The following is a 26517-nucleotide window of genomic DNA, read 5'->3' on the forward strand; positions in this document are numbered from 1 at the left end:
AGGCTGAGCGCTTCGGCACCTGTGCCCACACGCGGTCTGTACTGAGGTATTCCAGGCAGCGGAGGTAGCTACAGCTAATGCATCTACCTAGCAAGCAGAAGACCTGAGTTTGAATCCTGGTGCCGGTAAAAATTTTAATTCATTGCTTCAGCCTTCATCATTATTATTTAAGACTGATAATGTAAAAAACAGTTGTAATTAATTTTTACTTTGCAATAAAAGCAATGGACAAACAGGAAAATAAGAGTTTATTACAGCTGTAGTGGATGTTATCTATGTTGCTGAGATGTTCATAGAAATTTAACACAGCCCCATAGCAATACACAATATAGCGTAGTCTACAGGTTTTGGGCAGGCCCTGGATCAAACCCGTTCGGTAGGTTGACGACGAGGATCAGTGTGCTGGCCATCCTGGATGAGATATTTAGGCACTTTTCCATATGCTACCCATGTCTCACCACGGTTACACGATTTCCAAACACTTCTGACACGTTCTCATACTTTTACAAGGGATAATGAGTGTCAAAAAGTAGGACACGAGACCACCCTGTACCACCAAGTTTGCAAAATGAAGACTAACATGTTGACATCGTGAAGGTATAGAATAAGGCCAGGGAAAAGGAACAGGAATGATAAAACGTTCTTTCAGTTTGGGACTGAAGTCGATCCTCAGCAGCAGCATCAGTTGCACCTTTGGAGGTGCACCACAAGAACAAAAATACATTATTCTACTCTGAAGGTAGCAGAGAGTTTAGCTCTTAGTGATGTTCTATATTCTGAAACTGAAGTCCACCATAAGGGTAATTCAATATGTAAAAATCACAACATTCTATGATCGCAAGTGCCCGCATCTCGTGGTCGTGCGGTAGCGTTCTCGCTTCCCACGCCCGGGTTCCCGGGTTCGATTCCCGGCGGGGTCAGGGATTTTCTCTGCCTCGTGATGGCTGGGTGTTGTGTGCTGTCCTTAGGTTAGTTAGGTTTAATTAGTTCTAAGTTCTAGGCGACTGATGACCTCAGCAGTTGAGTCGCATAGTGCTCAGAGCCATTTGAGCCGTATGATCGCAAGTATTTGTTTTATTCAACGACAGGTTCCAATCATAACGATCATCTTCAGATTGATCTCAAAAAAGAATATCCATATTTATGACTAACAGCATTATGACATCAACATTACGAGTAGTTGTGTGATTCACATTGTATGAGTAGGAACTAACGAATATACCTGCGTCCTTGAAGCTAACAAAGAAGGTAAATCTTTTATACGGGTCTACTATTTGAAGACGTTGGTTTAACGTTAATCTCAGAAAATTCTTCACTAATTTACTACAGATTTTTACACAAAATGCTAATGAACGTTATTAGAAAACATTCGTGACAAGTTCTTCACCGATGTACTGCAGATTTTTACATACTAGTCTAATAAACATTCCGACAGCCAAACAAGGCGAATCAGCTGACCATACCACTGCATCTTATGAAAACCACAACGCCTTCAAATACCAAATGCAAGATTTTCATACTCTCTCTCTCTCTCTCTCTCTCTCTCTCTCTCTCTCTCTCTCTCTCTCTCTCGTTACGTGCAAACTGTTTTAATCCTACAGCATAAATGAACAGGACCTTTTAGTAGGAAATTTAATGTAGTTGAATTTTGTACCAGGATATGTTTCCGCTACAGGCCGCAGTTTTCGAATTATTCAACTATAACATACACAAGTGACTTTCAAAGCCGTGGAACCGTGATAATCCGTGACTCCCATGTCACACGGGACAGCATGGCCAGTCTCTTGATGTGCCATACACTCAAGTTCTATGGCAAGACGCCAGGGATCGGTCGACTGAATGCCGTTTCCTGATTTCTGCCTGGGAATTTGCCGAGTTGCGAAGGCCGTGAGTGCCCGAAAACATGGGTTTAGAGTCTCGCGCAGCGTGATCGGAATAAGAGTTGTGTTTACGTCTGGAGACAGCGTGGAGACCCGTTGTAGCGGGTTGGGTGGGGCGCAGCGCTGCTGATACGGGCCGAGCAAGGTCGTAAGCAGGCGGCAGATACTGGAACAGGCGGTTGTCATGCCGTGGCAGTCACGTTGGACAGCCATTCGAAATTTCACAGACGGCGACTGAGCGTTAATTTGTCGATCATGTTCTACACTGAGCCCTATGGTGAGCATCCCAGCATCTGATCACTAAGCAATTCTCATATTTCTGTCGCCGAGGCACTCGAGTTGAGTTGTGTTCGTTTTCCTGTGATTAGGCTGAGCTCGTTTACGCCATTGGTCGTACCTGCTGAACATCTATACAGAGTGATCCGACTTGTCTTGGCAGGTCGCGCGTCTTCTAATCCCAGGATTTGTATATTGTACTATTGAAATTTAATGTCCTGTCTTTTGCTGTTGCAGGCAGACTTGTGGCGGCCATGATTTTTACGTTATACTGTGTAAAAGCGGGTGGGCCTAGCCACTAAATTTATCTGTATTATATCTGTTAGTCAAAGGTTTTGGCGGTGACTTGAAATTCTCATGTACCGACCATAGTAAATTAAGTGGTTTCAGATTCTGTGAATCATTGTGTTGGCTACATTACCTGAAAACCTAATGATTATAAGCTATTGTTGCGAGCTTTTAGGTCTGAATCAGCCGTTGCTGCCAAAATTATCTTTCGTAGAGTGTCTCCATATTGTTCATTAAGACATTTTGATTTTGTTGTTTATTCAACTAGTAAATCTTCTGCCACTGGTTACTATGTTATGAATTTCTTTGACTACAAACATGAAGCAAACTTTGCCGCAGCCGTCAAGTGTGTATTTCTGAATCCTTTTAAATTTTCTAAGCGTGGTTTAAATGCACTTAATAATTCTTTCATTTATTTGGCAAATTATTTCATCCTATTTGTTTAATTGGATGCCTGTCTTCATTTAAAGTTTAAAGCAGCCGCTACTGTTGATTTCTGAGGTTTGGGTGATAATTGCTTATGAACTTAGAGTAATATGTACAGTTAGATTTTGTTAATCTTTGATTGGCTGCGAGTCGTGTGTTACGCAAAACTGCCTAATCACGGACCTTTGTAATTTGTCAAGATATCGAGTTTGTTTGACAAATTCGTATTGCGTACTAGAATGTTTCATTTGAGCACCAACACCTTACCGATTCAACGTAGCTCCGTAAAGCCTGAGTTATAAATTTATATCGAGACTCTTTACTGGTTAAAAGTAATAATTTAGCAGGTAGCTGGGGGGGGGGGATGGTGGAGAGAGAGCGGAGACGAGCAGAATGTTGAACCAGTGGTTTGGCCAGAGAGAGAAGTCGATAGGAGAGTGGAGATGTCAGGAAGACTTGTTCAGAACTGAGTCCTTACGTAGGTTAACATTGGAAACTGTTAAATTGTAGATTTATTTACGGCCTTGCCGTTGGGCAGGGTTTTGTAAAGTCGTCCAATTGGCGCACCGAAATAAGAGCAGACACCGATTAGAGAGATGGTCTGAAGAAGGAAAGGAACACGTTTCCAGCGCTGGGAGCGGAATACAACACTTCTTCACTGATAACCAGTGAGGGTTGGCTTCCTGTCCGCCAGCAACTCTTCGGAACTGATCACGATTTCTTCTCCGCTATGCGCAGAGTCCGGTAAGATGAAGCGAGCTTCGGCAAACGGGTGACGAGTTATTCTTAGGTACGCTATTAGGATCGAGCAGTCGTTCCGGACCTTGATATTTTGTGGAGAGTTTGAGGGAGCATTCAGCTTATTTCTAGGTGTGGTATGCATACGTTAGATAACCAACCTTTCGGGGCAATCCAGCAATCACTAGACAGACACAGCGAGTTTGTGATTGTACTGATGCTTTATGAGGCTGTAACCTCGTGCATCCCCTTTTTATTCCGTTCTTTGTCAAGCCTTTAGTATTACCGACGTCCAATGATCAATTAGCTTGTGTACTGGCCATTTCTGATTATCAGTCAGGTCGTATGGTTACATTAATGTCTCTGTTTTATAACTACAATCTGTAATAAATTAATTTGGTTTGGAATCCTGTTTCAGTTGGTAATTAGATAACCTCCCTGGCGCTAATTAAATACGAGGGTTGGAACTTTAATAGTGGCAACTATTTATTTAAAACTCGTACAAAATAGATACGTGTTTCAAAGTTTTACTGACCTTCAGAGTAGTCACCAGCATTGTGTATAACCCGTTGCCAGCGATGTGGAAGTCGTAGAATACTCTTAGCAGTGCTAGTTGCGTTGACAGTTGAGCGGCGCGGTCTATTGTCCGACGAATTTGTAGCAGTTCTGAAGCCAATGCTGTAAAGTGTTTCCTTCAGTTTAGAAATCGAATTGAACTAACGAGGGCTTAAGTCGGGGGAGTGCAGTAGGTGGTATAGCACTTACAGCCCCATTAGTCAAACAAATCAGTAACAGCTTGCACTGTACGTGCTTGGGCATTGTCCTGCAAAATGATGGTCAGGTCCTGCAGAAGGTGTCATCATCACTTCTATCTCTATGCTGTTCATTTTTGGAACACAACCTACGACCAGCATTCTCACGCATTCTGCAGTCATTGCCAACTGTCTGGGTGATCTGTAGGTACGATTCTCTTATATTCCTTGTGCCAGTGATTCGACATTTCTCAAAGTCTAAATGACGGCAACAAGCTCCACGTGTCCCTCGTGTTGGCGTGTTGTGTTGCAATATCCACTTCAGACACACCAAATAACCGCCAAGTGCTCACCCCCATTCTTCGTTCGTACGTATGTCTTTTTCCTGTGTTGGAAATAAGCTCGCACGAAGACGAAATGTGAATCAATGTATAGCACAGACATGAAAATAGTAGAGTATAAGTTTGATAGTATTCGGTCGAGCTGTTCATTGCGTAACACTTTCCGTCGGTTTATTTGCACAAAGAAGCACCTAATTTTTTCACTTCAAATAATTTTTGACTACTTAAAGATTGTAATATTTCCACGTTGATCTACGGTTATAGTGATCAGGGCCTCATAAACGCGTCTCCACTGCTTCATTAATCACAGTTCTAGTACACCCTTCCCCAGTTGTCTCCAAGACTGATTAATAGCCCATGGCTCATTAACTACTTGGACCAATTGTGCCAGTGCGCTAATGAGATAAATGGATGATAGACGATAGCTAATTTAATGCCACTCCACAATTCCTCAGTGAGAATAACCGCTTACATTCATCACAATATAACCTACAGTAAGGCCATCGACGCAGTATCGCCTGAGATGCACAGAAGTATGACTAGATCTCCGCTGATGATTTCAGCGTCTCGCTAAATTACTTCCCCTATTCCCCCTCTCCCATGTCTCTGGATCCGACGTGTTGTGGGTTTGAGCCACAGCGTGTTTAATTTGGTAAAATAGTGCAATTGTGGAGGTGCAATAATGTCAGACTGTCACGTTGGTGTCCTGAGGGTCTGGTAGCGCAATTGCCTGAGTAATAGCGTGGCAGGTTGTGAGTTTGTTTACTTTCCTTAATTTGATCTGTTTTCCATGAATTTTGGGATTCCGAATGTTTGCGAGGCAGGGGAGAATAACAAGCATACACGCACGCGAACGCTCAGTGGAAGAGTGAGAATGATTTCAGATCATATATCAGCTCAGATTCCGAATACAGAACAAGAGCTGCTTTCTCTCTCTCTCTCTCTCTCTCTCTCTCTCTCTCTCTCTCTCTCTCTCTCAGCAGGCTGGCAGTCTAGAACCCATAACGGCGGCAGTGTAAGTATAAAAATGTGTTCTTCTGGTTGTATTTCTGTTGACATATTTAATAGGAATTCATTTTCCATTACGGAATTAGAAAATCTCTGATCAGCACAAATTCAAAGTGTTACCACAAATTATCGTCTTTAAAACAAAATGTGATATACCAAATCAAAATTATTAAGCATATAAAAACAGTTTTGAATATCTATAGTTTCAGAACTACTCGCTATTCGTGTATTTCTGACATCAAGATTTGCAGGGACATCAGAGGCTCAGTTCGAAATATTAACTAGTGGCCAGTTATATTTAATATAAAATAAGTGTAAAAATACTATAGCAGCAGCTGATATTGTTTTATTAGGCAAATAGTTTTGAATGACAGCAACTACCACTCGTGCATATATAACACAAGGCAGTAACACTCGGCCGGCCGATGTGGCCGAGCGGTTCTACGTGCTTCAGTCTGGAACCGCGCGACCGCTACAGTCGCAGGTTCGAATCCTGTCTCGGGCATGGATATGTGTGATGTCCTTAGGTTAGTTAGGTTTAAGTAGTTCTAAGTTCTAGGGAACTGATGACCTCAGATGTTAAGTCCCATAGTGCTCAGAGCCATTTGAACCATTTTTAGAAACACTCGTGTCCGGTTCCGTAGATAACCGAACTTGATGAACATGCGTGCTCTTCACACATGTGACAGTTGCTGTGCCACTCAGCATAAAGCGCTAAGTGGGGTTTGTTATTTGTTAAAGCGTCGCTTCCGGGACTGGAAGGTGCGAATCCGACCAGTGGATTAAAGACGAGATCCAGTGTGCCGAGCAGCCTGGATGTGGTTTTTGTGCTGTTCCCCACATCGTACTATTGATCCTGGTATTTCGTTCCTAGGGCGGTAGGGTAGGGTAGGGGAGGGGGTGGGTGGGACGGGGTGTCAAAAGGAAGGACTTGCGGCCACCAGTTAAGTTTGCCATGCCAAATCCGCTTCTAAACGCGCCGAGCCTCCGGCGATTCGGGACAGAGGTAGAAGAAAAATATGATTTACGAAGGAAGGTCGTATTTTGAAGAGCACTGATACACTGTCTACATTTCATAAATTTGTCTTAATTCAATCACGCTACTTACTGGAAACGTTCTATGAACTATCTTGCTGACAGTTATGTCACAAAGCGAGTATGTAACCTTCACGTTTATGGGCAACTTCTCTGACAACCAGGTTCATAAGTAATGTTTTGCCTTTGTAAATCTCCATCTTCATTTCTGAACATCCCTTTGGCCGAATCATTTAGGTGTGTGTATGTGGTCTGCTCTACAGTGCCTGTATCTTCAAACTTCTGAAAAATTGTTGAATGTTGCATACAATTACGAGAAACGTGAACTACTTCAAAACCTGCCAACAGCGTTAAGCATATAGAAACAGTTTTGAATATCTATAGTTTCACAACTACTCGCCATTCGTGTATTTCTGACATCAAGATTTGCAGGGACATCAGAGGCTCAGTTCGAAATATTAACTAGTGGCCAGTTATATTTAATATAAAATAAGTGTAAAAATACTATAGCACCAGCTGATATTGTTTTATTAGGCAAATAGTTTTGAATGACAGCAACTACCACTCGTGCATATATAACACAAGGCAGTAACACTAGATCTTCTGTGTAAGTAACGAAACTAACTCAGTTCTTAGATTGGGAAGTTGTTTATGTTGTTTTCGTTATTTATAAGATCCAATTATATTAAAGTAGTCGTTTTTTCTAACATTGTTTTTTTTTGTCCGTAGGACACTGTCATCACAATAAATATTCACCATAACGAAAATCAGCGTCTGAAGGTGAACCATTCGATTTTAGACTGGTAACAGTGCTATTTAATTCGTAGCATCATTAACAGTGAGTGTTTGCTCTTTTTACGTTGTAACAAATATCCTATATTTTCACACAGCCAGGGTCTCAACATGTAAATTTTCGAGAATTTATCTGTACGTGAGAAAAGATTGCTAAGTGAAAATTAGACAAAAAGCGACTGTAAGAAAAATATGTCCGAAGTGAACGAGCCCAACTGAGTTTTACCTCATCGATGTCAGCTTCGATGTAATAAGCGCCAGATCACAGAATTAGTACGAGATTGTAAAGTCAGCTTTCATTTTAGCCTGTTGGTAATTTTAGGGCAATCCGTCTACCCAACAGGCTCAATTACAAGTATTTTGTTTAAGTGTACTTTATAGAATCAATTGCTCTGTGGTATGAAATACGGCGACAAGTTCGTAAATTTAAGAAAAAAGTAATGAAAGAAAATCATTTTTATTAAACGAATCAGACATTTTTCGTCTATAGCTTTAATACACGTTTGCGTCCGTTCGAATTAATTGTGCTAACATTTTTCACACCTTGAAGTTGGTACTATAAAAACAAAGTTTCTGATTAATTTGGCAGTTTATTGACGATAATCACAGACAACGCTATGTTATCTTTATTTCTTTGACGTAAAGGAAAGAAAGATAGCGTTCTAGTGATTAACCAGATGAGTATAGGTAATGAGATATTAATTCGATATTGCCATCCGTCAACTAATAACTATTTGATACGCTTTGTGGCAGCTGGCGTTGTCATGAAGGATACAGTATTTTCTGTTATTTTTTCCTAATTTCATCGATGACTTGTGGTGAACAAACTATTGTACAACAATATCATTAATAGTCCTCCGATCCTCCAGCGCAACAGTCACGGCATATCCCATGCAACTAAAGAAACTAACAATTATTTTTAGGAAATGCGTCACTAATTACTTCTGTCGGTTCCGTTTCATATTGAAACATCGAAAAAACTGATGGTTGCTTATTACTTTTCAACATGCTACATACCATAGTCATATTGCACATGTGAAGGTTGGTTTGAAATGTTATTTGTAGATCAAAGTCTTAAATGGGCTGAGAATCATCAACTGTATTAATCTGAAGAGGCTGAAGAAATCAGCCAATTATTTGCAAAAGAGAGGTTTATTAGCTCTTGACTTAGATTTCCGTATTTTTAGGAATATCGAAACCTAGGTCAAGGGATAATAGACCTCTGTTTTGCAACTGGTTGGCTGATTTTTTTCAACCTCTTCAGATTTATCTGTAGACTTTTAGATTAACAAAGTTAAGAAACTCGTACAGTTACATCAGGTACATTTTTTTCCAAATAAAAAATTAAAATATATCAGCACTTAGAATTTTAGTAAAATATCATACTTATCTTTACACATCCTTGTCTAGAGTTAAGATAGCAAATTTGTTAACCTCCTGCGTTCATCCAAGTGTTTCAGCGCGTGTGTGAAGTTGGATTTGACACTACAGGGTCTTATTGAATTACAAATGTTGTAAAAATCTGTTGCCAGTTTATGAACTAAGTCTGATTTATTGGTGAGGCATGGTCCTTCTTTTACAGTTATTTGCTTCGTGACAGTGTGTGGTTCTTTCTTTAAATTACAGCAGACTAAAATCAGGTGTTCAATAGATGGGTGTCCTCCAATACAAGTGCACACTGCTTCATCAGTTATTGTGAATCTTTTAGAACAGGCTTTCAGTTCTCCGCTTCCTATTAATATGGCTGTAAAGGTCAGTAATAACGATACCTAAATCGTTAAACGATAGCTGGTCGTAGTAAAACACGGTGTTACTCCGGTTTTAGTTCAATGATGCTCAATTTCTCGTTTCTTACTAAGCTCTTAGTTTTTTCGTCTATTCCACTCTTAGCTATTTTGCTGTAGTTTACCGTTTTTAGCGATCGGGCCTGTGTTTTAGGTGTATTATCAGGTAGTTCATTGCCCGCAACACCATACGATCTTTAATACATCCCAAGTCCACCTGTTAGTTGTGCTTCTCCAATTTTCTGAATTTTGGGTCGTATGATTTTTCTGGTTACTTAACGGATCCAATGTTATTCTCCTTTCGGTGTGGGCTACTGGAACTCCGTCAATATTCGTTAGATTGATCACTGACTAAAGCACATTTAGAACGACGAATTGTTCTGCTTGGTTATTTGAGAATTCCTTATCCAGTTTGAGCTGTAACTAATGAGTAGGCTTCTGATTCGTTTTCATCCGTATATGCTTCAGCAGAGTAGTATTTATTTTCTTCCTTTTGAGTTATTTGCGAATAGTCTTCTAGGTTTGGCCAGGTTTTGTACTCTAAGGTGATGTCTGCTACCTGCTTGCCGTCTTTAGATTTGACCATGCCCTAGCACTTGGCTGTAGTTACGGGCGTGATGCTTGCGAAAACGTAAAAATACTTCACTGGATGTCATGCTGTATGCTCTTGCTATCTTTAAACAGATTGTTGCTTGGTTTTCAACTCACACGAGTACGTCCAGATTTCGTGTAGCGTAACCTTAAACAACCGAGTCAGCATTAAATTAGTGGCAGCCACAACATTGGGAAAGCGCGGTATGTAAGGCGAAGAAAAAGAAAGTACCTCGGACGGCGACTTGTTGAAGGAAAGTTTTCGAGTGTTGGATGACGGTCGTCCGATGAAGCTGGTGAGATGGCTGTTAGGTCGAGGGTGTGCAGCAGAGGAGCGTGCAGAGAGGCTGAGAGCGCTGTTTGCAGACACGAGGGCCCGCGAGAGCTTCGCGAGTTGCAGGGGAACTGCAGCCCACAGATCGATAGCGCCTGCCGCGTATGCTGCCCGCTCACCACACGCTCTACCACGTTGCGCTGGGCCGGCTGGTCTCACGCAGCGTGCGGCCCGCGGGCTGTGCTAATGAGACACCTTCACGTCGCCTCATCTCACTCGCGGAAAGTTCTGCCCGCCCTCCTCTACTGTTAACACATTTATATGAAGCTTCAAGGGGCACGATAGATGAGGGTAGTGTAGTTTTTTTTTTTTTTCGTATATTGGGTGTTGTATGTGTGTACGTGTTCAAATGGTTCAAATGGCTCTGAGCACTACGGTACTTAACGTCTATGGTCGTCAGTCCCCTAGAACTTAGAACTACTTAAACCTAACTAACCTAAGGACATCACACACATCCATGCCCGAGGCAGGATTCGAACCTACGACCGTAGCGGTCGCGCGGTTACAGACTGTAGCGCCTAGAACTGTTCGGCCACTCTAGCCGGCTGTATACGTGTGCTGTTAATGATACGTTGTATGGCCGTGCGGTTCTGGGCGCTACAGTCTGGAACCGAGCGACCGCTACGGTCGCAGGTTCGCATCCTGCCTCGGGCATGGATGTGTGTGATGTCCTTAGGTTAGTTAGGTTTAATTAGTTCTAAGTTCTAGGCGACTGATGACCTCAGAACTTAAGTCGCATAGTGCTCAGAGCCATTTGAACCATTTGAATGATACGTTGTAAGACCACATAAGGCTACACACAACATATTCATTAGAGCTTTTTATCACGCACGAGCATTGTTACTTTAGATATTGTCAAGTCCTTCTTTGTTCAAGTTACCGATAAATAAACCACTTTGGAATGTCGATATACTCCTAAAATAAATTAGGGACAGATCGGTGTGAAGGGACTTAATCCTTTACATTCAGAAATACTTCAGGGTTGAAATTAAATATCTTTTCATTCGAATAATAGTTTATACTTCCGTCGATTCGCGTGGAGAAGCACCTTATGCATGGTACTCTTATGACTTTATAAACTGTGGAAATCTCGTCACTTGAACAAAAGATAGCCGCGAAGCGGCAACCACAAGAATGTTTAATTTCGATACGAATCTCTGCAAAATGAATGAAATTAACTTTTTATGTTTACTCCAGAATTAATTGTAAACCCTCTCCATTTTCCTTTACGCCCCTTAGTATTCGATTAATCTTAACAAGAATCTGCCATCGTGCAAATGGCGGCCAATAATACAAATTACAACCGCCTTGCACCACGCGTTATTAATCTCCGGAAAAAACGTACAATTAAATTTTCGCGCTTGTAGGCATGCTACAGCTACTGGAATACACTACTCGCCATTAAAATTGCTACACCAAGAAGAAATGCAGATGATAAACGGGTATTCATCGGAAAAAAAAATTATACTAGAACTGACATGTGATTACATTTTCACGCAATTTGGGTGCAGTACCCAAAACAACCACCTCTGGCCGTAATAACGGCCTTGATACGCCTGGGCATTGAGTCAAACAGAGCTTGGATGGCGTGTACAGGTACAGCTGGCCATGCAGCTTCAACACGATTCCACAGTTCATCAAGAGTATTGACTGGCGTATTGTGACGAGCCAGTTGCTCGGCCATCATTGACCAGACGTTTTCAATTGGCGAGAGATCTGATGAATGTGCTGGCCAGGGCAGCAGTCGAACAAAATGCATCCAGAAAGGCCCGTACAGGACCTGCAGCATGCGGTCGTGCATTATCCAGCTGAAATGTAGGATTTTTCAAGGATCGAATGAAGGGTAGACCCACGGGTCGTAACACATCTGAAATGTAACGTCCACTGTTCAAAGTGCCGTCAATGCGAACAAAAGGTGACAGAGACGTGTAACCAATGGCACCTCATACCATCACGCCGGGTGATATGCCAGTATGGCGATGACGAATACAAGCTTCCAATGTGCGTTCACCGCGATGTCGCCAAACACGGATGCGACCATCATAATGCTGTAAACAGAACCTAGATTCATCCGAAAAAATGACGTTTTGGCATTCGTGCACCTAGGTTCATCGCTGAGTACGCCATCGCAGGCGCTCCTGTATGTGATGCAGCGTCAAGGATAACCGCAGCCATGCTCTCCGAGCTGATAGTCCATGCTGCTGCAAACGTCGTCGAACTGTTCGTGTAGATGGTTGTTGTCTTGCAAACGTCCCCATCTGTTGACTCAGGGATCGAGACGTGGCTGCACGATCCATTACAGCCATGCGGATAAGATGCCTGTCTTCTCGACTGTTAGTGAAACGAGGCCGTTGGGATCCAGCATGGCGTTCCGTATTACCCTCCTGAACCTACCGATTCCATATTCTGCTAACAGTCATTGGATCTTGACCAACGCGGGCAACAGTGTCGCGATACGATAAACCGCAATCGCGAGAGGCTACAATCCGATCTTTATCAAAGTCGGAAACGTGACGGTACGCATTTCTCCTCCTTACACGTGGCATCACAACTACGTTTCACCAGGCAACGCCGGTCAACTGCTGTTTGTGTATGAGAAATCGGTTGGAAACTTTCCTCATGTCAGCACGTTGCAGGTGCCGCCACCGGCGCCAGCCTTGTGGGAAATCTCTGAAATGCTAATCATTTGCATATCACAGCATCTTCTTCCTGTCGGTTAAATTTGGCGTCTGTAGCACGTCATCTTCGTGCTGTAGCAATTTTAATGGCCAGTAGTATAAGTGGTTTGGTTATCAATTATAGCATATACACTCCTGGAAATGGAAAAAAGAACACATTGACACCGGTGTGTCAGACCCACCATACTTGCTCCGGACACTGCGAGAGGGCTGTACAAGCAATGATCACACGCACGGCACAGCGGACACACCAGGAACCGCGGTGTTGGCCGTCGAATGGCGCTAGCTGCGCAGCATTTGTGCACCGCCGCCGTCAGTGTCAGCCAGTTTGCCGTGGCATACGGAGCTCCATCGCAGTCTTTAACACTGGTAGCATGCCGCGACAGCGTGGACGTGAACCGTATGTACAGTTGACGGACTTTGAGCGAGGGCGTATAGTGGGCATGCGGGAGGCCGGGTGGACGTACCGCCGAATTGCTCAACACGTGGGGCGTGAGGTCTCCACAGTACATCGATGTTGTCGCCAGTGGTCGGAGGAAGGTGCACGTGCCCGTCGACCTGGGACCGGACCGCAGCGACGCACGGATGCACGCCAAGACCGTAGGATCCTACGCAGTGCCGTAGGGGACCGCACCGCCACTTCCCAGCAAATTAGGGACACTGTTGCTCCTGGGGTATCGGCGAGGACCATTCGCAACCGTCTCCATGAAGCTGGGCTACGGTCCCGCACACCGTTAGGCCGTCTTCCGCTCACGCCCCAACATCGTGCAGCCCGCCTCCAGTGGTGTCGGGACAGGCGTGAATGGAGGGACGAATGGAGACGTGTCGTCTTCAGCGATGAGAGTCGCTTCTGCCTTGGTGCCAATGATGGTCGTATGCGTGTTTGGCGCCGTGCAGGTGAGCGCCACAATCACGACTGCATACGACCGAGGCACACAGGGCCAACACCCGGCATCATGGTGTGGGGAGCGATCTCCTACACTGGCCGTACACCACTGGTGATCGTCGAGGGGACACTGAATAGTGCACGGTACATCCAAACCGTCATCGAACCCATCGTTCTACCATTCCTAGACCGGCAAGGGAACTTGCTGTTCCAACAGGACAATGCACGTCCGCATGTATCCCGTGCCGTCCAAGGTGCTCTAGAAGGTGTAAGTCAACTACCCTGGCCAGCAAGATCTCCGGATCTGTCCCCCATTGAGCATGTTTGGGACTGGATGAAGCGTCGTCTCACGCGGTCTGCACGTCCAGCACGAACGCTGGTCCAACTGAGGCGCCAGGTGGAAATGGCATGGCAAGCCGTTCCACAGGACTACATCCAGCATCTCTACGATCGTCTCCATGGGAGAATAGCAGCCTGCATTGCTGCGAAAGGTGGATATACACTGTACTAGTGCCGACATTGTGCATGCTCTGTTGCCTGTGTCTATGTGCCTGTGGTTCTGTCAGTGTGATCATGTGATGTATCTGACCCCAGGAATGTGTCAATAAAGTTTCCCCTTCCTGGGACAATGAATTCACGGTGTTCTTATTTCAATTTCCAGGAGTGTATTTACTAGAAGTGCGATACAACATAGTCTCTGTCTTTCTCACGTGAAGATCCGAACAAAAGTAAGACAATTGTGAAAATTTATTTCTATTGTTTCATTGTTCTAAAACGACGGATTATCCTGCAACATCGATACTGCTTTTCACATACATTACAGTGAGATAATTCTTTTGACGTATTCCTTTGCACAAAAAAAAGTTCCTTTAATCAAGTCACGTCAATCATAAATGCTCGTATTTCTCGTTCCCAGAGGACCAGTACAGTAGCTATTTAAGTGTAGAGTCTGGCAAAAAAGACCTCCCCAAAAAGTGGTTACTGACAAAGAAAGAGACAGAGAAAACCTTGTTTGCTAACAACAAATAGTATGCCACTTTACATTAGCTGATTTTAAAAATGATGACTGGTAAATGACGTACTCCGTTGTTGACACATTGAGGAAGCGTTTCTCGGAAGTTGTCCTTAGTTCTTCGTGCCATTTCCGGTGGAACAGCAGCCACTTCCTGGGAGATTTCATCCTTAAGCGCTAGCAGGGTTGTCAGACAGCGTTTGTGCACTTCAGCCTGCAAGTGTGCAGAGAGAAAGAAATTAAAAGGTGATAAATTGGTTGACTTTGGAGGACGGGCGATGTCTCCTCGTGAGGACGACAAGAAAACAACTCAAAATTTCTAGGTAATGATGGGTTCCGTCTCGTTGGAAACAGAATTTTCTCTTTTCTTGGTTCCCAAAAAAATGGTTTAACATATGTCGGAGACAGCAGAAATTTGAATTAAACGTTACTGTTACGCCACCTTCTTCGAAAAAATACGGACCCCAATTCGCCAGCGGCGCACCAAACTGTCGCATGGCGTGAATTGTTTGTTGAATTTCCTGGGGGTTTTCTGCTTCCCAGTAGCGGAAATTTGGTAATTTTATTTAAGGTACCTGACAAGTTGAAGTGCTACTCATCAGAAGAAACCAAAACAGCGCGAGAGTGAATGTTCTGGAGAATTTCGTAACACACAGTTCTGCGAGTTTCAAAATCTCACGTAATTCTTGGGGAAGCATCGTTTCGTATGGTTGCATCTTGAGATATTTGTGCAGGATTCTTGTTGAACCGCTTTCAGGGAATTTTCTCAGCGCAGGTGACTGCTTTGGAGATTTCTGGACGATCCTCTCACGCATGCCGCGTTTTCCGCCGTTGTTACACTCCGAGGACGGCTAGTAGATTTTCTTTTCAGTAATGCTCGCTGAGTATTTATCAAAAAACCACCATTACGAATACTTTTTCAGTCATCTGTCTTATGACTGGTTTGATGCAGCCCGATACGGATACCTTTCCTGGGCAACCTCTTCATTTCAGAGTAGAATTCGCAATCTACGTCCTGAGTTATTTGCTGGGTGTATTTCAGTCTGTGTTCTCCTCTACAGATTTTACTCTCTGCAGCTCCCTCTAATACCATGGAAGTTATTCCGTGGTGTCTTAACAGATGTTCTCTAGTTCTTTCCCTTCTTCTTGTCAGTGTTTTCCATATACACTTTTCTTCATTGATTCTGCGGAGAACCTCCTCATCCCTTACCTTATCAGTCCACCTAATATTTAACATCCTTCTGTATCACCACATCTCAAATTTTTCAATGGTCTACTGTTCCGGTTTTCCCGCAGTCTGTGTAGCACTTGCTTTCAATACTGTTCTCCAAACGTACATTTTCAGAAATTTCTTCCTCGAATACACACCTACGTTTGGTACTAGCAGACGTCTTTCGGCTGGAAATGCCCTTTCTCCCAGTGCTATTCTGCTGTTTATGTCTTCCTTTCACCGAGCGTCCTGGCTTACTTTGCTACCTAGGTAGCAGAATTCTTTAACTTCATCTATTTCATGATCACCAGTCCTCATAATTTTCTCGCTGTTCTGATTCCTGCTACTTGTCATTACTTTCGTGTTCTTCGATTTGCTCTAAATCCTTATACTCAATTCATTAGACAGTTCATTCCATTTAACAGATACTGTAATTATTCTTCGCTTATTTTAGCAGAATTTACCATAGTAAATCTAGGGCAGGTCAACTAACGAGTGACAACCCCATAAAATGTTTTACAAATACTATCTAAAATGATTACAGTGAAAAGCACTCTGATTAAATTAGAATTAACTGTATTTAAAAGGAAGAATAAGCCACAGTTCGGCCTCACAGTGTCCACAGTAAGCCGCTCAAAATATGACCAATTTAAACAGGCAGTGACGATTAACGTAACTCCACTAGCTCTGTAACACAGACAAGATAACTTTCACGCATTTCACAAACAGTTGCAATTAACTTCTGTAATGAAACAATTGCTTACATTGAAGTAAACTTCAGTTCTTTCAGAGCGTACCCCCGTAAAGCAGCAAACACAGCAGACCTTCCGGGAAGGGAAACTAGTCGCAGCACTACGACTTTAACAAAACAACGCGCAGAGGCCACAGAAAGAGTCTCACCAAAAATATTTGACGAATCGGTAGGGAAGTGGCACTCAAAATCTCCACACTCTTGGAGCAGACAAATTTACAGAACTCCATTGACACTACAGCCAACCCAAAACACAATATTCGCGGGATGAGGTTCATGCTCTACCAAAGCCGTTTACTATCGGTCTCGCGCCCGCAAATGCTTCTTCCAATTCGACCCGCAATTCTGTCAACCCTCGTGCCGGTCAAAGCTCCTCCCTCGAAGAATCACCAAAGATCGTGCCCAACTAGCGATCGATTGATCGATGCTAGCCGGCATGTCTATATATAACATAGTGCTAGAAAACGCGATTTCTTCAAGCAAACTGTAAAATAAAAAGCTACTAAAAAGAAAAGCATATCAAACATCGCTTCAGTGTTTCGTCGAGCTTACATAAACATGTTTTTGTTATTCCTAAACAACTTTTGCAGTCACCACTAATAACGGGAAACCTTTGCCCTTCATCATGATGATGAACGTTATACTGAGTACCAAATAACAACTATATATATATATATATATATATATATATATATATATATATAAATTGTTTTATGTTTGTGCCTGTGAACTGTAGTTATATAGACGTAATTGCTTTGAGTAGCTAAAAGTGCAGAAGTTACGTGATCAAGAAATTTTTATTACTTACAAAATGCAATTCATAATTTTTGAAGAATAGGCTTAAGACTGAACGACATGGGGTTCTAATTACGTGTAAAAGAAAGAGAAGTGGTTGACACTCAGTTTCTCTCTGCACGTTCATTTATGTTTCTTTCCTTACCAATACTACCCTTAACCCTACCATTTACTACGTCAATCATGTACTGTACCAAAACAAGTGACCTTAGCTGTGGTAGAGCGCAAATCTAGACAGTTTACACCACATAGGAACGCTTCAAAGTGCCAATGCCGTTCCACTACTGATGGGCATAAGCGATAAAACACCTAGCGTCATTGGGAAGTATCAGTGTGCACGAAACTTCCTGGCAGATTAAAACTGTGTGCCGGCCCTAGACTCGAACTCGGGAACTTTGCCTTTCGCGGGCAAGTGCTCTACCATTTGAGCTACCCAAGCACGACTCATGCCCCGTCGTCACAGCTTTACTTCTGCCAGTACCTGCTGTGACGGTGGGGCGTGAGTCGTGCTTGGGTGGCTCAGATGGTAGAGCACTTGCCCTCGAAAGGCAAAGGGACCGAGTTCGAATCTCGGTACGGCACAGTTTTAATCGGCCTGGAAGTTTCATATCAGCGCACACTCCGCTGCAGAGTGAAAATCTCATTCTGGTATCAGTGACCATATTGTCTCCAACAAAATTTGTTCCTCACGAGGTGATTTATCACCATAGACGTTTGACGTAAAGACTGAGAGACCATACACACGCTGCAGTCTGGAACCGCAAGACCGCTACGGTCGCAGGTTCGAATCCTGCCTCGGGCATGGATGTTTGTGATGTCCTTAGCTTAGTTAGGTTTAACTAGTTCTAAGTTCTAGGGGACTAATGACCTCAGCAGTTGAGTCTCATAGTGCTCAGAGCCATTTGAACCATTTGTACCATTTGTACCATACACACGCAGTAAACGAAATATATTTACAGTTTCGAATATGAGCAACCGTCAGCCGTGTAGGGAATGATGACAATGAAAGTTTGTACCAGACGGGGACTCCAGCTTGGATTTTTTTTTCGTTTACATGAGCGGTCACCTTTTTCACTTTGGCTACCCGTGCACGATCTTAGTTGGATTCAAACTTCCCTATGTTGTCGTTTCTGCTTTACACCCTGTACTCGTATACCTTAAAGGGGACGAAATTTTAATTGAAAATTGCCACCTGGTATTGATAGATAGATACTATATTGCAGTGCCTGTATTAAGAAGGACAATGCAATCTTCCTTCGGACATCCATGGTAGTTTGGGGCTCGCTGTGGGTCGTGCATGTATATCCAAAGTGGTGAAGGCAACCACCCGTGTAAAGTGGGAAATCCAAGTTCGAGACGCGGTCTGGCACAATTTTTTTCATTTTCGTCGTACCCTTATACAGTTGATAGCTGCTCACATTCACACCTGCGTAATACATTACATGTATTTTGTAACTGCTGTATTTGCTGCAGTGTCGCACTGTATCATTCTTCTTAACAACACAGACACTGCAAAATAGTACTACATATACAGCGTGATTCAGCTGTCCCTATTACTGGGATACACGCAGCCCGCAACGCCTTCAAATACCACTTCCAAGAATTTACTATTCACTCGCTCGCTACGCGGGAACTATTAGTCCTACAGAAAATAAGACGTTTTTGTACTGGTACACATTTCCGACGGAGCCCATGGTTTCCGAGTTACTCAAGAAAAACGCGTTTAAGTATCACTTTCACACCTTTTCTCTATAATTCGAAAACTATGGCCTATAGCGAAAACTAATCTCAGTATAAAATTTAACTAAATCAAACTTCCTACAGTAACGACTTGTCACTATATCCCTCTGTTTCCAACCAATAGCTCAATATACAGTATCAGTACTAGGAACAAGAACAATCTACTTTAAGACCTAAAATCACTTACCTTGATCCAAAAAGGGGTGCAGTATTGAGGAACACACATTTTCAATAAATTGGCTGCAACCATTAAAAACTTGGTTCCAGATAAAGCACTGATTGAAAAGCATTTTGATACGTAACACCTGTTCTACAGACGAATATCTTAACAGGGACTGTTAGACAACCTTAAGTAAAAGTGTGTGTTGGATTTCAGTTTTGACAGCACTTGGTCACAACAGTCAAGATTAGATATTTTGTGTAGGATAAATTTATTAAAGGGGCATAAAAATGTTTAATTCTGAATTGTATTAATTCTGCAAATATCAGCAGTTTCAGTTTACTGTTATGTGTCCGCCTGTTTTGACAATCTCCTGAAAAATGATGGGGGTAGGAAGTATATTCAGATCTTTTATGTGTTTTATGTTGTAGTTTCTGACATGTTCCACACCCACGAGAATCATCTCATTTTTGGGTCTGTGGAACGAAAACTGAATGTAATCCAGTCTTCTTCTGTGGGACTAGCAGTTTGTGTGTACAGAGCGACAGAATATCAAAATCTTGCACGTGGTGTTTGAAGGTGTTGCAGATTGCATACATCCTAGAGGTAACGGCTGCTTAATCATCCCGTACATACACTGATAAGTCAAAACATTATGACCGCTACCCACCGCGACGTTGGATGCCCCCTAGTGGTGTTGTGGGCACGTGACGCAATAACGAAAGTACGAGTATGTAAGCGGAGCACATAGGGACTTGGGAAGGTATGGACTGCAAATGGGGAAATCCACTGAGATAACCTACTTTGACAAAGGCCAGATATTGTTATGCAGAGTCTGTGAACGAGCATCTCGAACACGGAGAAGCTGGTCCAATGTTCATGTGCTTCTCCTTGAGTATCTATGGAACGAGGTAGTACAGTGAAACTACCACTAGGTGCTACATGATCGGACGTCCACGGCTCTTTACAGAACTTGGACTTCGGAGGCTTGTATCCTCTGTAAAGTAGGATAGATGGTGGCGTCTCTGCCGAAAGTGCACAACGCTACTACACTCACAAGTGTTTCAGAGCACACCGCTCATCGTAAATAGTGGAACATGCAGCTCGCAGCAGATCTCACCTACATGTTTACATACTGACCCAACGACATCATCAGTTACGCCTGCAGTGGGCACGGGACCATCAGGATTCGACCGTCGATCAATGGAAACGTGTCGGATGTCCGGGTGAAGAACATTTTTGCTGTACTAGGTCGATGGTCACCTCCAAAAACGCAGTCATCGAGGTGAACGTGCAGCGCGCACGGGCGCAGGCTGGTGCCAACAGTATTATGCTACGAGAGACATTCTCCTGCGCTTTCATGGTACCTGTGGTAGTAATCGAAGACACGTTGACAGTTGCGGATCACTTGCATCCCTGAACCGCGAATTTACTTTTAAATTTTTTTTCTTAAAGAATTTACTTTATTTACTAGCGATTCATCAAGAACATTAACACATTTAATCACACTAGGTTAGCGTGGAAGTAGTTGCCAGGAAGTAACTGATGGAAAATGAAATTACTTTTAACAAATGTGAATTTTATTCCTAAAAGCTTTTTCAAAAAACAGATTTAAAATTATAAGCAGAAAAGCACCCTCGAAATATCAAGTTACAATTTTATTTAGAGGCAGAAAGAACAATATATCAGTAGCAGCCTTCGGGCTGAGGAGCTTGCTTGCTCCCTTTCAACACGGCCGTAGTCATGACCGCTCACAACAATCTCTGAAAGAGTACACTGGTGCAAATCTGCAACACACTAGATTACTTTAAACTAAAAAATTTTTAACAACTCACACAAACACGTTAACTATACACCCCGTAAGAAGGATGTAAATGGTACGACACTCAAATTATTTGCCACCGAAAGTGCAACTAGTTTATTTTTTTAAGTACTCTTAAGGTGGAAGGGTGGCAACCTTATAACCTAAACTGACTATTTAAATAAAACCCATAAAATGCAGACTTACATAAAATGTACAACATGCTCTACATTACACATACACCACCTCGCAAGATGATAGGAAAGATAAAAACATATTTCAAGAATTCGGCTTTTAAGCAATAAGTTCGTTAACACCGAATCCGGCAAACATGACAGAAGCAGCTATTAACGTATGGAAGATTGACATGGGGGGTGGTGGAGGTTACTAAACAACCCGAACCGCAGATTGCTCTAAACCTCCCCAATTCCACAAGGGAAAAACGGACCACCCAATTCACAAATAACCACCGTCCCGCGGGTGGCCAAACGGAGAAGAAACAAAGCGGCTTGTGACCTCACCAAGAAAACAAGTAGAATTTAACAAGTAAATGAAACAACGTACCTCCAGTCACTTCTAATAAATTGCGATTTCTGGCGAAGACCTGGCGCAGCACCCCCAACGCTCTCTCGAACCGTCCGCTGCCAGCCGCTTCAACGGACGCAGGAAGGCGCGCCGATCTCCCGTCTCACGGCGTCACAGCTCGCCCCGGCCAGCCCGATGTCGTGGTTTCACTCCTGTTGCTCTCGTGCGAACCGCGAAGCCACTACACCTTTCTATACGGCGCTGCCCACTGGACGATCGTGGGGACCTCACATGCGCCGACGCTCAAGGCGGACAAGTCATCTCGTGTCTCAGTGCGCGATCGACCAACCGGCTGATCCAACCGCCAATGACCGTTGCCCGAGCAACTCGAGCAGACTGGTGGCCTAACGCGCAGACTCGGACGGAGGAACTCAGCCCCTACCGGGCGACCACTAGCTGAGTTCTGTTACTGGGGGAGTGGCAAGACTCTCATTTTGCTGGCTTAAAGTTTGATCCAAACGATAGATATACTAGCACTCCGACGACAGACAGATACTTAACTGCCGCACAAATGCAAACGAGAGACAGACCAGCAACTGGTGACGCGAGACTGGCCTAGCCTCACTCCGACTGACCGACTGAGTGGCAGACTGACCAACTGCCGAGCTGATAGCAGACCTTAAATGCACGTGAAAAGGCAACCTTCCGCTTTCCCACCAGAGGGAGACACCAAAGCTGCGATTACCACAGCGGCGCCACCACCGCTAGAAACGGAGGGCGACTGCTTCACACAGCACGCTGCGGCGCGCTTTTCAAAGCAGCAATTTTAACTACGGCTCAGTCCCTTTACGCTTGATGTCTTCCCCGACGGCGAGAGTGATGCGTGAAGCATACCTTAGCAAAAGATCTTGCTGAAAACCCAAGGAAATTCTGGTCTTACGTAAAATCGGTAAGCGGGTCGAAGGCTTCCATCCAATCACTCACTGATCAGTCTGGCCTGGCAACAGAAGACAGCAAAACGAAAGCTAAAATTTTAAATTGAGCATTTGAGAAATCTTTCACGCAGGAGGATCGTACAAACATACCACCGTTTGAGTCTCGTACAGATTCCCGTATGGAGGACATAGTGATGGACATCCATGGGGTTGTGAAGCAGGTGAATGGGTTAAAAATAAATAAATCGCCAGGTCCTGATGGGATTCCAATTCGGTTTTACAGAGAGTACTCTACTGCAGTGGCTCCTTACTTTGCTTGCATTTATCGCGAATTTCTTTCCCAACGTAAAGTCCCGAGCGACTGGAAAAAAGCGCAGGTGACGCCTGTATATAAGAAGGGTAGAAGGACGGATCCTCAAAATTACAGACCAATATCCTTAACATCGGTTTGTTGCAGGATTCTCGAACATATTCTCAGTTCGAAGATAATGAATTTCCTTGAGACAGAGAAGTTGCTGTCCATGCATCAGCACGGCTTTAGAAAGCATCGCTCCTGCGAAACGCAGCTCGCCCTTTTTTCACATGATATCTTGCGAACCATGGATGAAGGGTATCAGACGGATGCGCTTGACTTCCGGAAAGCGTTTGACTAGGTGCCCCACTGCAGACTCCTAACTAAGGTACCAGCATATGGGATTGGTTCCCAAATATGTGAGTGGCTCGAAGACTTCTTAAGTAATAGAACCCAATACGTTGTCCTCGATGGTGAGTGTTCATCGGAGGTGAGGGCATCATCTGGAGTGCCCCAGGGAAGTGTGGTAGAACCGCTGTTGTTTTATATCTACATAAATGATCTTTTGGATAGGGTGGATACCAATGTGCGGCTGTTTGCTGATGATGCTGAGGTGTACGGGAAGGTGTCGTCGTTGAGTGACTGTAGGAGGATACAAGATGACTTGGACAGGATTTGTGATTGGTGTAAAGAATGGCAGCTAACTCTAAATATACATAAATGTAAATTAATGCAGATGAATAGGAAAAAGAATCCCGTAATGTTTGAATATTTCATTAGTAGTGTAGCGGTGGCACAGTCACGTCTATTAAATATTTGGACGTAACATTGCAGAGCGGTATGAAGTGGGACTGGCATGTAATGGCAGTTGTGGGGAAGGCGGATAGTCGTCTTCGGTTCATTGGTAGAATTTTGGGAAGATGTGGTTCATCTGCAAAGAAGACCAACACTAATACGACCTATTCTTGAGTACTGCTCGAGCGTTTGGGATCCCTATCAGGTCGGATTGAGGGAGGACATAGAAGCAATTCAGAGGCTGGCTGCTAGATTTGTTACTGGTAGGTTTGATCATCACGCGAGTGTTACGGAAATGCTTCAGGAACTCGGGTGGGAGCCTCTGGAGGACAGGAGGCGTTCTTTTCGTGACTCGCTACTGAGGAAATTTAGAGAACCAGCATTTGAGGCTGACTGCAATACAATTTTACTGCCACCAACTTATATTTCGCGGAAAGACCACAAAGATAAGATAAGAGAGATTAGGGCTCGTACAGAGGCATATAGGCGTCATTTTTCCCTCGTTCTGTTTGGAACAGGGAGAGAAGATGCTAGTTGTGGTATGAGGTACCCTCCGCCACGCACCGTATGGTGGATTGCGGAGTATGTATGTAGATGTAGAGGTGGTCATGATGTTTCGGCTCATCAGTGTATAGTGTCCTCTCTGTAAGGACGGTGACGCGAAACGCGTGATGGACGACATAATGAGCGGCGGTGTGACGTGTGTTTCAGAGGCGCGGCGGGCTGCGGCGTGGCTGGAGGCGAAGCGGCGGCCCGACGGCGGCTGGGAGGCGGCGTCGGCGCCGGGGGTGGCGGAGACGGCGCGCGCGGTGCTGGCGCTGCGCATGGCCGCGCTGTCGGAGGGCGCCGTCGCCACGGAGGCCGTGCTGCCGCCGGCAGAGGCGCTCGCCGTCAAGCAGATGGAGCTCGAACTCGTGCTGCTGCTCTGGAGGTCAGGCGCCGCGGGGAAACGCTTATTACACACACTAGTTTCTCACCTACAGCAGCTTTGTTATGATGAGTGGTGTTGAGGAAGTAAGCTACTGCACGTGCAATAAATCAGCAGCCCTCACTTATATCCTGTTCGGGTAACCGTAGCTTCTGACGTGTGCCGTGTTCTACACCCCCCCACCCCCCCCCCCCACCCCCCACCCCCCACCAGCCATGTTGTCCTAATGCACGATGCATTGCCTCGTGGAGCGTCGCTTCCGAGCAGTGCAGGAGTGCACATCTATGCATCATGCTACTGAAGTAGCTGGTGTTGTAGTGGCCTTCAGTCCAAAACCTGGTTTGATGCAGCTCTCCATGCTCCTGTGCAAGCCACTTCATCCCCGAGTAACTACTGCAATCCATATCCTTCTGAATCTGCATAATGCATCTCTAGACATCCTTCTAAGACTTTTACCCTCCATGATTTACTCCAATACTAAATTGGTCATCCCTTGATGCCTCAGAAAGTGTCCTAACAACCGATCCCTTCTTCTAGCCAAGTTGTGCCGCAAATTCCTCTTCTCCCCAATTCTGTTCAGTACCACCTCATTAGTTACGTGAGATACTCATCTAATCTTCAACATTCTTCTGCAGCACACTGTTTATCGTCCCTGTAGCGCTACACTGTTTATCGTCCCTGTTTCGCTCCCAAACATGGCTACACTCCATACAAATACTTTCAGAAATGACTTCCCGGCACTTAAATGTGTACTATATTAACAGATTTCTCTTCTTCACAAACGCTTTTCTTACCATTGCCAGTCTACATTTTATATCCTCCCTACTTCGACCATCATCAGTTATTTTGCTCCCCAAATAGCAAAACTCCTTTACTACTTAAAGTGTCTCATTTCCTAATCCAATTCCCTCAGCATCACTTAATTTAATTCGACTGCATTCCATTACCCTCTTTTTTTCTTTTGTTGATGCTCATCTTATATCCTCCTTTCAAGATATAGTCCATTCCGTTCAACTACTCTTCCATGCACTTTAGTATCTCTGACAAAATTGCAATGTTATCGGCAAACTTCAAACTTTTATTTCTTCTTTTTGCACTTTAATTCCTACTCCAAATTTTTCTTTTCTTTCCGTTACAGCTTGCTCAATATACAGATTGAATAACATCGCGGATAGGCTACAACCCTGTCTGCCTCCCTTCTCAACCACTGCTTCCCTTTTGTGCCCCTCGCCTTTTATGACTGACATCTGTGTGTGTGTGTGTGTGTGTGTGTGTGTGTGTGTGTGTGTGTGTGTGTGTGTATGTGTATATGTGTTGGGGCTTATGGGCGCTCAACTGCCTTCTGTTTTCTGTAAATAGCCTTTCGCTCCCATTATGTTTCCCCTGCCACCTTTAGAATTTGAAAGAGAGTATTCCAGACAACAAGCTACAAAAATTATTTTTAAATTTGTGCAATGAAAATTTTTTGACATTCTGCAGAGAAATGGCATAAAACGAGCAATGAAAAAGATAAAAAAGTAAACATATAAATTAACAATATTATGAGAAGGAAAGTTGCCACTCACCATATAGCTGAGTCGCAAATAGGTACAACAAAAAGACACTCACAATTATAGCTTTCGGCCGTTAAGGCCTTCGTCAACAATAGACACAAATACATACACACACACACACACACACACACACACACACACACACACACACATGCACGCACGCAAGCGCGCGCGCGCGTGCGCACATACACACACACACGCGCGCGCCCGC

General features: G+C 43.9%; 1 protein-coding gene and 1 long non-coding RNA gene across 2 annotated transcripts in view; both read left to right on the forward strand.

The window, feature by feature from the left end:
* The window catches only part of LOC124545977, a 503474-nt gene extending 478891 nt beyond the window's left edge, over positions 1–24583 (forward strand). Inside the window, exon 4 of the long non-coding RNA XR_006967646.1 lies at positions 24537–24583. This is a non-coding gene — a long non-coding RNA (uncharacterized LOC124545977). The remainder of the gene's footprint in view (positions 1–24536) is intronic.
* Positions 24584–24628: 45 nt separating this feature from the next.
* Positions 24629–26517, forward strand: part of LOC124544719 (uncharacterized protein CG3556-like) — a 113926-nt gene continuing 112037 nt past the window's right edge. The window contains exon 1 of the mRNA XM_047123364.1: positions 24629–24756. Coding sequence (XP_046979320.1) covers positions 24650–24756 — 107 coding nt within the window. The 5' untranslated portion in view covers positions 24629–24649. The remainder of the gene's footprint in view (positions 24757–26517) is intronic.

This window comes from Schistocerca americana, chromosome 8 (genome assembly GCF_021461395.2).
Source record: "Schistocerca americana isolate TAMUIC-IGC-003095 chromosome 8, iqSchAmer2.1, whole genome shotgun sequence".
NCBI classification, from domain to species: Eukaryota; Metazoa; Arthropoda; class Insecta; order Orthoptera; family Acrididae; genus Schistocerca; species Schistocerca americana.